At 46.9% G+C, this 16,505-nt stretch overlaps 1 protein-coding gene across 3 annotated transcripts in view; it reads left to right on the plus strand.

The window, feature by feature from the left end:
• The window catches only part of fras1 (Fraser extracellular matrix complex subunit 1), a 164,523-nt gene that overhangs the window by 80,919 nt on the left and 67,099 nt on the right, over positions 1-16,505 (plus strand). For all 3 annotated transcript variants that reach the window (XM_076046922.1, XM_076046921.1, XM_076046923.1), the window contains 5 exons: positions 3,901-4,044; positions 5,334-5,474; positions 5,571-5,711; positions 6,986-7,153; positions 15,562-15,702. In XM_076046922.1, the coding sequence (XP_075903037.1) occupies positions 3,901-4,044; positions 5,334-5,474; positions 5,571-5,711; positions 6,986-7,153; positions 15,562-15,702 (735 nt within the window). The remainder of the gene's footprint in view (positions 1-3,900; positions 4,045-5,333; positions 5,475-5,570; positions 5,712-6,985; positions 7,154-15,561; positions 15,703-16,505) is intronic.

Below are 16,505 nucleotides of genomic sequence, written 5' to 3' on the forward strand. Positions count from 1 at the left end.
ATGAGCAGAGACATTAAAAATAGATGTGACCCAATGAATAAAAAAAAGTCTTAAGAAAGAAATGGAGAGGCCCAGAGAGAAAGAGAGATGACAAGAAATCCAATGGCAAAGCTCCAGAGAGGCCAGAGGGGCGAGCAAGGGACAGAGAGAGAGAGAGAGAGAGAGAGAGAGAGAGAGAGAGAGAGAGTTGAATTGGATAGGAGAGAGACGGACAGACAGACAGACAGACAGACAGACAGGTGGTGGTGGACATACTGAGGAGTTGATGGAACATAAATATTAAAAACAATACTGGGCAGGTGAGACCACCTGTCATTCAAGCTGCCACGTTCAAGTGGCGCCCAAATTTCGCCGCCGTCTCCTCTCCTGAGCCGTGAACTTCAGGCCGCCACCATGATTTCATCCCAGCAGAATCTGACAGCCGCTTCAGCACCTCAGCCAGCAGGCCATTTACTAGTGAGTATTGAGCCTGAATCAGGGCTGCGCTGTGAGTCCTCGCTGTGTGGCACGTGGCAGCAGAGGTGGCGGCGGCAGTGGCGAGGGTTCAGCAGACACATAGTTCTCCTCAAAGCCTGTGCTTGCATGCTGTTCCTTCTAACGCCACGACTTGGGGAGTTGAAAGCTGCTCAGCTGCTACTCCTGACCGTTTCTCTGGCGCCGCACCTTTAAATCACCCATCACCCCGTGATGGAAATCCTCTCGTGCACACTTTTGGAAAACCTCATTTGGCCGAGGTTTCCGGCAGGGGACGCCCCCCTCTGAATGACGATGAGAAAATGAGAAGAAGCCGCGGGCCGCAGCCAGTGGGACCCTGTGATACATTTGGGCGAGAGGAAAAGCGCTGAGTTGGTGCAACATTTTTAATCCATGCGATAAAAAAACCCAGTGGGGTTAAAGGCTCTATTAACTAAAGGCTGTATTGGCAGCAGCAGCCGTACGCGATGCGAAATTATGCTGATTTGGTCGCACCCAGCGGAGCAAGTCATATTTTTGGAATAAAATATTTTGGTGTTGTTGTTGTTGTTGTTGTTGTTAAGTCTCGCTGCCATATTTTGGAGCCTGAGGGTGCAAACAGGAAGTAGTAGTGGGTCCAAATTGTAACATGATGCAAGGTAAGAGGGGAGAATTATGTGTTCTTTCTTTGTCAATGAAAATGTCAGAAAGACTCCAAAGACAGAAATCCCTTGTATAAGCTTGCATCATGTATGAAATCCTGTAAACTGAAGCGGTTTAACGCTGGGTTTACAAAATCTTGGAATTATATGAACCCTTTTTGACGGCAGCGGCCGTGATTGACGAGATCTCGGCACATGGACGGGGCCTGGTAGCGTCTTTTGCGTGGCGGCGAACCTTCAATGACAAGCAGTCTCCACTCGCAGGAGCGGCGAGGCAGCAGGTGGACGTTTTTTAATCAGCGATAAATGTCACTGCTGTCACTGCACTTCCGGATCATGTCGGCATGTGTCTGCGGAGGGGCGGCACATCTCCGACGTTCGCTGTTCCTGTATGCAGAACACAACTTTCGGGATGTACCTGGACTCACAATCAGGGCAGAATGACGACTCAAGCAGACGAACTAAAACCGTCGATAGGTTTTTAGTGTGTTGCCAGATGCCACAGAAGGTGCCATATATTTTGCCAATTTTGTTGTTTTTTGGTCACGCAAGCATCTTCAAATTTGGTGCGGTGAAAGTGGAGGTGGACTGCAGCGTTTTATTTCTCACGCAGCCTGCAAAAGTCAGTCATGGAGGAGCCAAGCAAAGAAGACAGGAAATTATCTGTTTGATATAAAAATAAGAGTTTGATGAGGTTCGAGCCGTGTTCAGCTGCAGGAGGAGAATAATATCTAAAAAAAAATAAAACAAAAAAATAATAAAAAAGTTTCTTTGCGCAACGGTTTCAGGAACCCAGCTGGAAAATAAGAGCGGTGAGAGAGAGGAACAGGCAGGGTGTGTTTCAGGACGATAAGAAGAGGGGGGAATGTTGCGAGCAGATGTGCAAGGTGCGAGCGAGGAGCAGTTAATAGCAGATTAATCTCCACCCGCTTCCTGAAATGATATATTTGGTTACCTTCCAGCTCCTCTCATTAACCCGGCTGCGATCTTTATCGGCAACCTGCCTAATGGCCATGATTAAATTAATTGCCCTCCCCTGTCTGGTGACACGCCCTCACCTTCACTCGCTTCACACCATCCGTGCTGATGTGGCGAGGCGATAATATTAATAACTTCTGGTGTCATGAGTTAGAACTGATATGAAGAATCCAGAGTGCATAAACACATTTTTTGCAGGAGTTCCCCAGGGATGTGTTCTCGGTCTGCCAGGTTTTTTTTTATTTTTGAGTTTCCATGCACAGGAGAGAATTTTTTTTCTTCTTGGAATTCACCCGCACCATATTGTGTCTGTACTTCAATTACGCGCACTGAGGCAATAACAATACGGTGGGTTTTTTATTCTTCGTCCAGCTTGCTGTGGAATGTGGCCTGAACCTGTGTGCCGCTGGGAAATCTTACAATTTGTTGTGGAAGGGCTGTTTATTTTGCACAGCGCACCCACAGATAAATTAGTGCAGCTTTATAGAGCTGCATGCAAGACAAACACAACACACAGAAGAGAAATCCTTAATCACATTTCATTAAAGTTCAAATTAACTTAATTAATTTGTTCAAATTTGTGTTTGTTTACTTTGCTTTATGTCAATTTGTAATTATATAACCTGCTTTCACTGCCTTCACACATGCACACACACACACACGCATTATCTCATCCAGACACATTTCACATTTTGAACAGTTTGCCCAGTTAGCTGACCTGCCGGCAGGCTCCTGCTAAGCCAGCTGTCTGCACCATCGCACTGCGCTTCTAAAACACCATTTTAAAGAAACACACACACACACACACACACACACACACACACACACACACACACACACACACACACACACACACACACACATTCAACCTCGACAGAATCCTGAATGGTGGCTCCCTTTAATGTGTTGCTTGGCACACTGGCTGGACGGCTCTTTAAAACAGTTTTTTGTTTCACTTGAAAAGAAGTATTGATATGGTTTCAGAGGCGGAGCTGCTCGGCTCACTTCTTAGAGAAGTCCCTCTCTGGTTTTAAGCCAAAAAAGTTTTCTCATTTAAAAGTTGTTGTTTTTTTTTGTTTTGTTTTTAAAGAAAATTGGTAAAAAAAAAAAAAAAAAAAAAAAACTTTTTTAAAGGCTTCTGTACCCTGTGCATCATGTGCTGTTGTAATACAAAGTTTGACCAGAGGTGGCTCGTGCAAGTACATTCAAACTTAACCGCAATTAAAGATCCCTCATTGTACTGATTTTATTTTATCTTCATTCTTCCTCACAAACTCTACAGTGCAGCAGCTTTGTTCTGTACATGTTGCTAGAACATATATATATATTTATTTAGCCCTCTGTTTACAGCCTCCTCCTGAGGTCCTTGCCCATGTTTGGAAGGAGACTAACAAAAAAGATCAGCACCTGGCTGGCAAGGGGTTGTCAGTAACCTGAAAGAGGTATCAGTGCCCTTTGTGACATCACAAAGGTCTAATTTCCACAAGTGTGCTTTTTAGCACACACTTACGGCAAAGGGGAGTAAGAAGTAAAGAACAGACTTCTCTCATTCTGAGGAGATCAGTGGTAGGACAGACCCAGATTGTTACTCATTGGTCAGATGATTTTACATGACACGAAACATTTAGCAGTAGAAAGAGAAATCCTGAAACACTGCTTCACTGTGTTCCTCAGCAATCTCAGCACGCCACAAGAGAAAACATGCCAGCTTATTTTAGACACTGATATTTTATACATGAAACAGACATTTACAGTGTTTTTTTTTTTTATTCATTTCTTTCTTTATTTTTCTGTTCTTCCCTGCCAGACTGTCACGAGGCTTGTTCAGAGTGCCGCGGGCCCGGTCAGCAGGAGTGCTTGTCATGTTCCGACCCAGCTGCCTTGCTGAAGGACGGCGGCTGCGTCTCCCACTGCGGCGCTGGATTCTACAGTCAGGACGCCGTCTGCTACGGTGAATTACATCACTTACAGTTTAACCTTTAGAGCTGCGTGCAGCGCCGCTGTCTTGGCTCGGCTACTCGACGGTTCCTCCAGACTTTGAACTGTGTCTGTTTATGAATCAGTGACAGCATCTCTGCGTTCGGTGATTGAGTAGTCTGACTTTAACTTTGTTTTTCGTAAAGTTGTATAGTAACTTTGAATCTTGAAGCCAAAGTTCTAGAAAATTCCAAATGTAGCCACACAATGTTTCTGTTTCCATAATGTGGAAACAAAAAGATGCATCGACTGTTTGCACGGATTTTAAATACTTCTTTAAATGTATGCATAAGGAAGATTTTACAATAGCTCCCTTCGCTGTCTTATAGTTTTCAATTTGACACACAAATGGGAGGTTGTAGTTGCGGTGAAGGTTGGCGTGACCCTGTTCTCGGCGCCCCCTATGGGCCTCCAGTCAGCCCCGTCGTGCCGAAATGATAAGTCAGCAGTAGCCGGAGTTGGCAAACAAACAATGGAAAAAGACAATAATTAGCGCCTCTCTCCTGCTCTAATAAGCCATTTGAATAAAGACATCCGGCATGAATATGAATGGTTTCTATTTCGGAGGTGTGAGATGCAGAGCAGCGAGAATAGTTCTCCCCCAGGGCGGTGCGTGGATGAGCTCTTTGGTAGGTTTAAAAGCAGGAGAGGTGGGGGGGGAGGGAGGGGCAGTTCTAAAGAGTTAAAGGACTCACTGAGGAGCCCTCCTTTGGAAAATGTCAAAACCCGAGGAACCTTCCAGCGAAAGGTCAAAACCATTAGAACTTGCCAGTTTGTGCTCGGATGTCTGGTTTGAAATGTCAACATCTGGAGATCGCTGAAGGCCTTTTTCAGCGACTGTTTTATCTCCTTGATTATTCGCCTCGGGGTTTCCTGACTTGGATCTGATGTGCTGAGGTTCCTTTCATGTCCCCTCCAGCGTGTCGTAGGAATTTCCTCTTTTGCTTTTTTTTTTTTTTTTTTTTTAAACGGAGGTAGATTGGTTGAGATCCGTAGAGCGAACTCACATAAACCCACATTTAGGGGTGCAAATGGAGTTTACATTTTGACTTTTCACTTTGAACAGAAATACTGAGTAATAAATAAATAAATAAGGTGCCAAGATAAGAATGACTTGAAAAATGTGCATGTACCCAAAAGTAAAGTTGAGTGTCTGGCTGCGGCTTCACTGTCTAATTTCCACATCAAGTCGTCCGGTTTGAAATTGAGGAACTGCTTCGTCGTCACACCAAGCCATTAACTGCGACCCGCTGCACTTCACAGCCTGCGATCCGTCTTGTGCCTCCTGTTTCCCGGACAACCCCAAGTGCATGAGCTGCGTGGCCGGGACCGCCTTGCATCATGGGAAATGTATTCCCCACTGCCCGACTCACAACTACCTGGATGCCCACGGCAGGTGCAGAGGTAGGCGGAGCAACCCTTTCCTTTGGCTTAATCACACTACTTTTTTTTTCTCCCTCCTCTGCTTTTCTTTATTTATTCATTCCTTTTTCTCCTCAGCCTGCCACAGCTCCTGCGCCTCCTGCTGGGGACCCTCGGTATCCCAGTGCTCCCTGTGTCCTGGTGGGCTCCTCCTGCATCAGGGCCAGTGTGTGGAGGCCTGTGGGGAGGGTCTCTACGCTCAGGACAACACCTGCCACAGTGAGAGCTTGTTTCTTCTTCACCATTCTTGGCTTTAAACCTGAAGAGTTGATGGTTGTGACGGATGAGTGGACTTGGACCACTTGTTTTATCATAGATGATAAAAACAGAACCACAAAAGGGTTAATCTGGTTTTATTTGAGAGATTTTTGAACTGCTTGCATATTGAAACACATTTCTATCAATCCATCCATCTTTTATCAGGGTTTCAGGCCTTTGTGTCAAGGTGGGGTCCCTGGACTAGTTGCCAGTCCATCACAGGGCCACAGACAGACAAACAGCTATCCACACTCACACCTAAGGCTTATTTAATTTTCACATGCACTTATTTGGAGTGCGGGAGGAACCCAGAGAACCCTTAGAGAACCCACACACACAGGGAGAACATGCAGACTCCACAGTGAGCATCTCCAGGTCTGGTCAACCTGCTTGCTGTGAGGCGACAGTGGAAACCACTGCACCATCGTCTCGCCCGTGAGCCCCTAAGACAAAGATTTATGTTCGATTTCAAAAATAATCCCAGTGTTTTCTTTAGTGCCTCTGGTCTCAAAAACACAAGTTGTACCTATTTTCTCCCGAGGGCTCCGCATCACTGGTGTTGTTAGGCACATGAAGCTATAGTGGACACACACACACACACACACACACACACACACACACACACACACACACACACACACACACACACACACTGTCTGGAACTGAATTCTCTCTGCGCCCCCTACCTGGATATACAACATCAGATTCTAAGCCTGAAAAATGATGAATCCGTCTTGGAAAGCTCCAGTCTGCAGTGTTTTTTCCAGCCACCGTGGACCAATCAGCATGCTTTCACAGAAACAGGCAGCAGCTGCGACCAGTTTTTTTGTTTTTCTGGGAAGCGACTACTAGTGTATAAACAGTGGCAGACACAGCGTGGATGTCGCTCCGCTGGCACATTGTTTCAGGTCTGGGAAACATTTCCTCACAACAACAACAACAACACGGGCAGAGAGAGTCTCACCGCCTCCAACCGGCTCTGGCAGGAATTTAGTTCAACAAGGCGAAGAGTCGACGCTAGCAGGGCGCTAGGAAGTGTCGCGCTGTAATCAACACATTCAGGTAGCAGTGATGTAACGTTATCGTTTGAAGTTCCCAAAAAGGTGTCCCCAAAGGTTTCCTCTCCAGACGCACACGTGAATTTCATCCCAAGCAGTGAAACACTCCATCGGTCATGTGACTGTAATGACACTGGCTCTTCGTCTCTGACCTGCTTGCTGTCCTGCTGCTTCCAGACTGTCACCCCTCCTGTCGCTCCTGCGTGGGGCCTCTGGCCTCCGACTGTCTGCGCTGCCTCAAGCCGGAGGAAAGCCTGCAGCCTCAGTCTGCTGAGCTGCAGCACGGCGTGTGCACGGCGGGATGCGGCGCTCACAGCTTCCTGGATGACATGCAGACGTGCAGAGGTGAGTCTGGCCAGGTTTTTTTTTTTTTTTTTTTTTTTCTTTTTTTTCTTTCTTTCTTTTTTCCTCTCTCTGTCTGGAGGATCATGTGGGATAACGTGGGCCGATGTGCTGTGCCGATTTGATTTGTGAAGTTTAGATCTTCATACTTTCGGCCTTGATACAAGTCAAGTTTCTTTCAAGTAAAAACTGAAGTGAATTGCCTAAAAATACAAATTATTTGTGGCTGTGTATTACAGACCTCCGGAGTTGAATTTTCTTTTAGAATGTCAGAATAGAATAGTCAGACAGTGGAAATTGATCATGGTAATTATCAATCTGTCTTTGACATTATATGGAACAATCACTGATCTCTGATCACGTGTCATGTGTTTCAGTCTTCCCGCTTATTTATATATATTTTAAATGTCTCCTTATTTGTCATTAAAGCAGCGTTTCTTTATTAAGCCCCTTGGCCCTCCCAAAAAGTCCTCAATATCTAGAAAAAAAGTCATATTTAGCCCTGTGTTTACAGCCTTGTGCAAAAATGTTGCCTTTGATCTCCCTGTTGACGTCCTCTGGGGATCTTCCACATGTCTGAGAAGGGAATGAGAAAATTGCAGTGGGGCGGAGCCAGCAGGAGCCAGGGTGTTATCACTAACCTTTTGGAGAGCCCTTTGTGACATCACAAACAAATCATTTCCAAAGGTTTGGCGTGCTGGGAAAAGACACAAAGTTTGTCAAACCTTTGATTTGTTAATTAACGCGACTCGGTGCCCAAAGTTTCCGTTCTGTGTGTGTGTGTGTGTGTGTGTGTGTGTGCGCGTAACGTGCACCGTCTGCAGAGAGTTGGGTTTGTTTGCGCGCTTTCCTGACGACGCTGTTTGTTAGTGTGAAATTGTGCGTGTAATGGGCTTATTTGAGGCGGGTTTTTGGTTGGAGGGATAAAACTGTCAAGTGAGAATAATTATCAGCCACCTACCATCGTCACGTCGCACGTCTCCACACCCCCACCGTGCCAAGAGAGCCGGCGGGGAGCTTTTTTTTATTTTTTTCCTATGAAGTCGGATGACACCAAAGAGGAGAAAAGGGATTAAAGTAGAGGGTGTAATCATTTCTCCCCACCTCTCCACTTGGTGCAGGGAAATTCTACCCGTTTAGCAGCATCACAGCTGGGCTCCCGTCTCTCCGCCCGCCTCCTGTTGAGGCTCTGCGGCCGCTTCCCACGCTGTGGACACCATTTGGCAGGAAGATGGGTCATTTCTTTGTCTGTCTTCTTCTTAAAGGGAGCCAAATAGTTTGCCAGAGTTTTGTTTGGTCTCTACTTTCCTCTGGTCTCACCCTCACCACTGCCCCCGTGCCACTGCCGCTTCCACACCTGGGATGAGATAAAGCTGCGCTCTGCTCTCCTGCACTGCGGAGCGATAACAGTTTAATCCTGTGAGATATTGAGGCAACCTCGATGTTTTCACAGCCGGTTCTCTGCGTTTAGGGAACCTACACAAGTTGTATTATGATTTTCTTTTTTTTCTGGGTTTATTATGTTTGAGATTGTTGCACTTAGTCATGGGGTTTGTTGCCTTGTGCTCACAATTAACATGTATTAATAATATAATGAACCTAACAGTGAGCGACTAGTTTACTTTTAATTTATTTAATTTAAGAGGTAAAATATGTACTTCTTCTCCTTCTTCTTCTTCTCCTGAGGGGTTTCGCTGAAAGGCCAACAGTTCTTGTTACTGTTGGAAACCATTAGTGAATTTTTCATGACGAGGGAGCTTTAAATATTTAAATATTTTCATACATGACAGCCAACCTCTGAGTGCCCTTATTAGTGGCAGAGATTCAGGAGTTCTCTGTGCCTGGAGGTTGGAAGCGAAGATCGAAATCTTGGCAGTTCAAAGACCTTTTTTTTTACTTTAAGTGGATAAATTGCCTGATGGTTGATATCCAACCTGTTGTTAAATACAGGAAATGTGAAGTTTTACAGTTTCAATTAAATGTAATTTAAGCGGCTGGCTGCTTGTCGGTTTTGAAGACTTAGAGGTCCATCATCTTATATTCTACTGTTCTAGTACATTATTCCACCATAGCAGTTCTGAAAAGTGGAGCCGAGTATTGGTAGTTGGATGTTTTTTGTTTGTGTTTTTAACTTTATTTCTAGTCCTAGTTGTAAACACGAGTCAAGTTCGACAAGTGTGAAGAAAGGTTGCATCACCTTCTGCATCTTCTGGGATTTTCCAGTCGAGTGGTCTGCGCGTCTCTTCACACTCACCCAACAGCTGCGTCTTAAAGTGTGTTTTACACTTTGGTGCTCATGTTAATTACAGGAGGCTCTCCGAGGAATTTTCTCTGCGCTGATGTTTCCGGTGAGCCGTGTTGCCTCTGCAGTAAATACTTTGCAAAGCCACCCCAGTTGTTTACTGCGTGAGCAGTGAGTGAGACCTGAAGCTACCTGGTTAGCAAGCAGTCTCACGGCTATTTAGTAAAATGTAACTCATCTGTAGAACCTAATCTACACATTTTGCCTCCACTTTGACATTTCTACTTATTTGTACTATGTGATTTGACTTTCGATCTCCGCATTCTGTCTCCTCAGTTTTTTTGTGTGTTAGCGGAGCAGCCCCAAAGTGGCGGGAACATTTTTGTTTACCTTTCCCGAAATCGAAAAAGTCGTCGGCAGTATTGGATTCGCTCACACAAGAGACAATTACAAATCAATGAGCGGTTGGGCTGGAGCTTCCTTTCACAGCTGCTCATGGGTGGTTTTAGTCGAGGTTGAAGGTTTTTGTCACCCAGAGGGGGTTTCATAGTGTTTGTCAAGATCCACGAGGAGAGTCCTCACTACGTCAGGAATTAATGGAAGTGACACTTACAAAATTACCCCCTTTGGTCTAATCCCGCTGAAGCTGCAGTGACGTGTTTGTTTTCAAGCTCCCATGTGATGTCAGTTTCCCTCTGGCAATGTTTTCTAACAGTGATTAGTGGCCAATCAAAGAAGTCTGCCCTTTCTTGTTCTTCTTAAATTCTGGATTCTCTTTTTTCCTCACCATGTTTGTGCTAAAAGAGCTACTTCACAAGTTATGCTAAGTTGTGATGTCATAAAGGGCACTGGTGCCTCATCAGTTCCTCTCACAAGTCACAGCCCCCCCCCTAAATGTTGTGTTTTGTGTCGCAAATCATAAGTATTAAAATAAAATAAACGTCAGTGGATGTTCCGTCACATCTGCTCGTTGTGGCTAAAGTTCTGAAAAGCCGTTACTGCAACTTTGGTTCCAGTTTAGTTCATCAGTGACTCCTCATTTGCTGCTTTAACCTGCACACGCTTCCCATAAAAACAGGCCTTTGTGGCTGCAACAGAGAAAATTGGATGTGAACCGCTCGGTCACGGCTTTAAATGACTTTGCGTGCCTGCTTTTGTCGTGCGAGCGATTACCACTTATCCAGTTTCTCTTTCACCCCAAAGTTTCACCCGAAATTAGTTTGGGAGCGACGAGCGGCGGATCAGCGCGATAAGTGACGAGTCATTAAACATTCAGTGGAGGTAAAATGTAGAGCCGCTGTTCAGCTCCGTGCGACAAGCGCTTCCCTCGACGACCCGTCAGCGGGTTCAGGTGCGCTGCTGGAAACAATGGCAGCTGTGCCTGTGCCTCTGTGTGTGTGTGTGTGTGTGTGTGTGTGTGTGTGTGTGTTGACAGACTCAGTCCTCGACATCCACTGGCCTGAAGCAAAACAGGCCGTGGGCTTCACTTACCTACCCTGAACTGTGTTTACGCTCAATCCGAGGATGTCAGGCACAGAAACACACACACACACACACACACACACACACACACACACTGGCGCATCAAGCAGGCTGACGTCTGTCGAGCTCTCAGATGTCTGAGAGCAAAATTCCAGACACTGATTGTGTTTGTGTGTGTGTGTGTTTGTGTGTGTGTGTGTGTGTGTGTGTGTTTGTGTGTGTGTGTGTGTTGGAGGTTTAATGCTGCTCGCGGCTAGACGGCAGGTCGAGCTGAAGGCAAGTACTTACCTGAGATGTCTGTGACACTCTGCTCTGTGCGTGTGTGTGTGTGTGTGTGTGTGTGTGTGTGTGTGTGTGTGTGTGTGTGTGTGTGTGTGTGGGAGGAGGGGGGCAAATCCTGACTTTTGCAAAAGGCAACGGTTAAAACTGGCTCAATAAAAGTTCCAGGATGAGAGTGGAGGGAATAGCTTCTCTGTTGCTGTGGCTGCAGGTTGAGGACGCTGCTGTGTGTTTCCCACTCTGCTGGGGAAGTCCTCTTGTGCTTTATTGTATCACACTCGCACGCAGCACAAAGACTCGTGGCCGTGATGGGTGTGTAGCGGCGCTGCCACTACACACCCTGTCTCCAGGGTGGGAGGGACTGTCTCCCTCCTCCTTTTTACTGCAGTCCTTAAATCTGCTGAGGTCTCGGCCTTTCTGCAGCAATCTGAGGGAAAAAAAGAGTCCTGACGTCCTGATAGTGGGACCTCCTCCTTGCTGATTTTCATTGTTTTTCTCCTACCAAACCTACAAATCCAAATTGAAATTGCTTTGGTAGCCATCCATCGTCTACACATATATCCTAACTGCTGCTACTCTGCCCTTATTAAAGGCATCAATGAGTGACTCAGCTTGACTGATGTCTCAGCTAGGCTGATTTTCCTAATGCAAATCATTTTTTTGTTGTTGTTTAATTGTGTGGCCAAGCACATTTAAATGGATCTATTGACTTGAAATGGAAGTATGAGGATCAGGAGGATGAGCTCAACTATGACATCAGCGAACTGAGATTAACTACGATTCAAATTATGATTCCTGACCATTAGGTGGTGCTCAACCTCACACGCTTGGCCTTTAAATACGTGAATTCAGAAGCTGAATGTGGCATCGCTTTTTCTAGGTGCAGTACAGCCAGATTTTTGTGTGTGTGTGCGCGTGCGTGTCTGTGTGTGTGTCAGCTGTGGAAGGTTGTCGGGCTTCCTGCACAGCTTTACCAGGAGCCTCCAAAGTTTCAACGTGGTTCCCACGGGAGGTCGACAAACACGCTCAGGAGGTCAGACGCCCCCTGCTGGGCTGCCGGCCGCCTCTCTGGAAACATGTGAATCTTCTCCCCCTGCCAGGGGACGGAGGCTCCGCACAGGCACAGCAGATAAGGCTCGCCTACAGGGAGACGTTCTGCTTCTTTTCCACTCCAAAGTTCCAGGCCTCGGTAGATTTTGATGTCCCAGTTTTGGAGACCTCTCTGCCCTCTGCTTCTCCTTTTTTATCCCTTTTTTTCATCCTCGTGCCACAGAGAAGATTATTTTCCCATGGGGAGCCGGAGTAAGCTGGAAGACGCCGCTGGGCTGAAGGAACTGTGGGATATTCGCCTGTCTTTGTTTCCCCTTTCGGATGCAGCCAGGATGACAAATGGATGCGGAGCTTTTATTGTGCGGGAGGGATAAAAAAAGTGCTTTCCAGTTTCGTCTGTGGCCAAGTCCGACTCCAAATAGCTCAATTTGTGTATATTTGGAACTCAAGCACAAGAGAAGCTTTCCATCGCATTGATACATCCTCAGCAGTTTCTGTCTGCCGCCGTTCTGCAGCAACACGCCAAGACGCTCCTCCAGACACGTGTTGTGTTGCGTTGCGTTGCGTTGCGTTGCGTTGCGTTGCGTTGCGTTGCGTAGCAGCAGACAGTCAGTCAGTCAGTCAGTCTGCTCCACATTAGCGCCATAATCAGCCCTGCTGCAACCGACAGGATCGTTTGTGTCAGGCGTCAAGGAGCACTCAGCCAAAAAAACTCAATCAGTGCTCTCCAGCGCCGCCGCAGCCACCTGAAATTACCTCCCCATCACAACACAGCTAATGACGGCGCCGCTGCTCCTCTGATTGTGCGCCCGCTGGATGAAGTGCTGCATGAACGCCGCCGCGCCTCAACTTGGCCGTTATTACCAGAATCAAGCGAGGGGCGGGGCTTTGCTTTTCTCATCTCGGGCTTCTCGTTAATGAATGTGGGAGGCGGAACATGCAACGTGGGCGTCGTCTTTCGTTTTTCGTTCGGGACCGTTGGATTTGATCGCGCAATCGTCTCGTCTTCCCTCTGCAGAATTCCCGCCCAGTTCGGTTTCCGCTCGCTCCGCGTTTAGACGTTGCGTTATTGTCTGCTCCTGTGGGACGTCATCACAGCGCCAGCTACTGGCTTCGCACGGATACTGCAAGCATTGTATCACTATATTGTTCCCACCCAAACTCAGAACTCAGATGTTTCCGACTGGCTGTCCTCACACTCGTCACCCTCATCATCTCATGAGAACGAAGGTGACGAGATCCAACGGAAAACAAATTATTATGCAGCGCGCCAGCCGCAAAGAAAGTGACGTCCTGATGGGAGAAGCTTCATTTGAGACCCACAAGTTATTTTTTTGTGCTCTTACTTTTGTCAGAAGTGAGTGTGTTTACCGTCGTCACGCTGCCAACTACTGGCTTGGCATGGCTACTGCAGCGTTCCCGTCCAAAGAACTGTGAAGTTCTCTTCTGAAACAGGGCCTGCTGTTTTCAAAGTACTGATGTGTAAAGAAAAATAAAACAGGGACACACACACATACACACACACACACACACACTCACACACACACACACACATTTCCGTGCGCCAATGTTGCCCCTGCCACTGGCTGTCAGGAAGATTTTACACCAAACCTGGATACAGCTGACAGCACTGTGAAAGAATCCAGGGAGGAGTAATTATAAGCACACACACACACACACACACACACACACACACACAGAGGCATACGCACACACTTAAGCCCATCAGAAGTCAGTGCACACACACACTCACACACGACGCTCGCGGCCTCATGATGACAGCCCTTTTGTCTTCCCCTGCGCCGCCGTCAGCAGCTGGCGGTCGCTCGCTCGCTGGGTCGGCTGGCGGTCCCGGCTCAGGTTCCAGACCCCCAAAAGCTCCGCTCGGCTATTTGTCTCCGCAGCGGCAAAGCAGACATCAAAGGCTGCGCAAATGGGTCTGTTTCAGGGCAGCGGAGGTGTAGAGTGAAGAGTGCCGGGGTCTGTTCGCGGAGGTAATCCAGGAGGAGGAGAGGGAGGAGGAGGAGGAGGAGGAGGAGGAGGAGGAGGAGGAAGACTTGCTTTTATTGAGAGCCAAATGTGTCCTGGAAGAAAGACCCGGGAACATTGCAGCAGAAGCCTAAACTTTTTGTTGCACACACATGCATGAAGGGGGGTTTGTGTGCAAAGTGTTTTAGTTGCATAACCAGTTGAAGTTAATAACTCGCCCAGCGAAGGGCCACTTGGAAACAATAAAAACCAGAATCAGCCAGACAGTCGATTATCCCAGCAGCAGCCTTCCAAAGCTGCTTCGGCTTCTTTTTCAATAACCTTTTCTTTTTCCCGTCAGTCCTCTCAGCTGCATCAAGTCCAAAACTACAGCGCCGTTTTTTGGCTCTAAAAATCTTCCTGCCTGCGACGTTTGCCTGCATTACCGTCGGATACGAAACGCCCCCTGAATGATGTGTGACGAGGCGTTTGAGGCGATAAAGCAGCAGGCGCAGAGAGGCTCCGTCTGAAAGGATTCTTTTGCAGTCTTGTTGGATCAGAACGTCGGGGCTGGAACAGGATTCTGGCGCGTGTGCGCCCCTCCTGATTTGTATAGCGGTAGTGTCATCGCAGTGTAGCGTCACCTTTTGCATGTGAGACAAGGAGCCCTCGAGGGTAAAAAGAAAACCTATAACTGGCAACAGCGACGGAACAGGATGATGTTGAGTGCACGAGTCAAAGCCGAGGCCTTTGGGAAAAATCGTCCCGGAAAAATCCACTCAGGCTTTTTTCTCTCCATTCTAATATTAAATTCTGTCGAGCTGTCAGGTTTACAAGTTTTACTTTTTAGTGCTGCTTTACGTAAAATCTTCTCCGGCCGTACAGGCTGAACATCCTTCACTGAGTGTCACTGCAACTGATGATGTTGCTTTGTGACTGTTGCACGTGTCTGTTATTATTTACACTGCATTTCAGTTTATCATGATCTTTCTTTTAATTTGCTTGTGCTTGTTGCAGTGACCTTAAAGACATAATATTCTATTCTATTCTATTCTATCCTATTCTATTCTATTCTATTCTATTCTATTCTATTCCGTTCTATTAGAGTTGCCGGTAACTGAAGATAAATGCAGAATAAATCAAACCATCAGCAGAGTTCCCACTCTGCCAGATGGTTCATTTTCAGCAGTTTGCAGTAAAAAAAAAAAAAAAAGCTTCAAAAAATTCTGCCATGTCATGAGAAATTTGTCCGGCCGTCTCCTGATGTCCCTCCAGTCCTGTGTGTGTCCTGTGTGTGTGTGTGTGGACGAGGACACAGTGGGAGCGTCCTCTGTCTTTGCACAGTTGTGCGTGAACATTTCCCTGCTTCCTTGTCTGTTCCCTGCTGCAGAGTGCGACGCCTCCTGCTGGCGGTGCACTGGGCCGTCAGCAGAGAGCTGCACCTCCTGCCCCGCCTCGTCCAGCCTGCAGGACGGCCGCTGCCTCCCCGCCTGCCCACTGGGCTTCTTCACCCAGGACCACCAGTGCCAAGGTGAGAGGCCACACTCACACACAGGTGCACCACCACGCACTGCGGTATCATTTTGTTTTTCTTCTCTTTTCCATGCGGCTGCAGTTAGTTGGGATCAGTTTGATTCGGTTTTATTTCACCACTAACGTTGCAGTTAATTATGGTTGTGGACTGGCAGCGCCTGTAGCAGCTCGCAGCTGCCACTCTGATCTCATCAGAAATAAAACCGTGCATCCTGTTAGGGGAGGAAAAAAAGGAATGAAAAGTAATTACCTTCTCACCTGCTCTGTTGATACTTGTTTAATTTATCTTAGTGAGGAAATAAGCTGTTGCTCCTGCTAATTGTTGCTCTAATTATTTTATTCTTCTTTTTAATAAAGCCTTTATGTACCATAGACCTCACTGACCGCTGACCTTTAAAGAGAAAAAACACTTTTCTGGCTTTTCCACTATTCGGAAATCTTTCAATGTGAGAGCTTTTCGAAGCCTCAGCTTTGTGACACGCCGTCATTTTAAACTGAGGAAAGGTTTTTCTTATTTACCTGACATTTCACAAGCAGACTGCCGTCCTTGACTTTAATTCTCTTTGAAAAGACGGAGGAGCATTGATTTGACAGCGGCAGACGGAGCCCTGCGAGCGCACAGCGATGCCGTAATTCCCACCCGGGGGAGACTGTAACAAATGGGCTGTGTTTGCTCACTTGCCCTCCTCGTCTTCCTCGGTGTTGATTGGCTTATTAGACGCTACCCACGTACCCCTGAAGTTCTATTGTATTCCTGTGTAGGGACAGAGAGAGAGAGAGAGAGAGAGAGAGAGAGAGAGA

This window comes from Nelusetta ayraudi, unplaced genomic scaffold (genome assembly GCF_046127955.1).
Source record: "Nelusetta ayraudi isolate G7.1 ecotype Tasmania unplaced genomic scaffold, CSIRO-AGI_Nayr_v1 ptg000092l, whole genome shotgun sequence".
Lineage (NCBI taxonomy): Eukaryota > Metazoa > Chordata > Actinopteri > Tetraodontiformes > Monacanthidae > Nelusetta > Nelusetta ayraudi.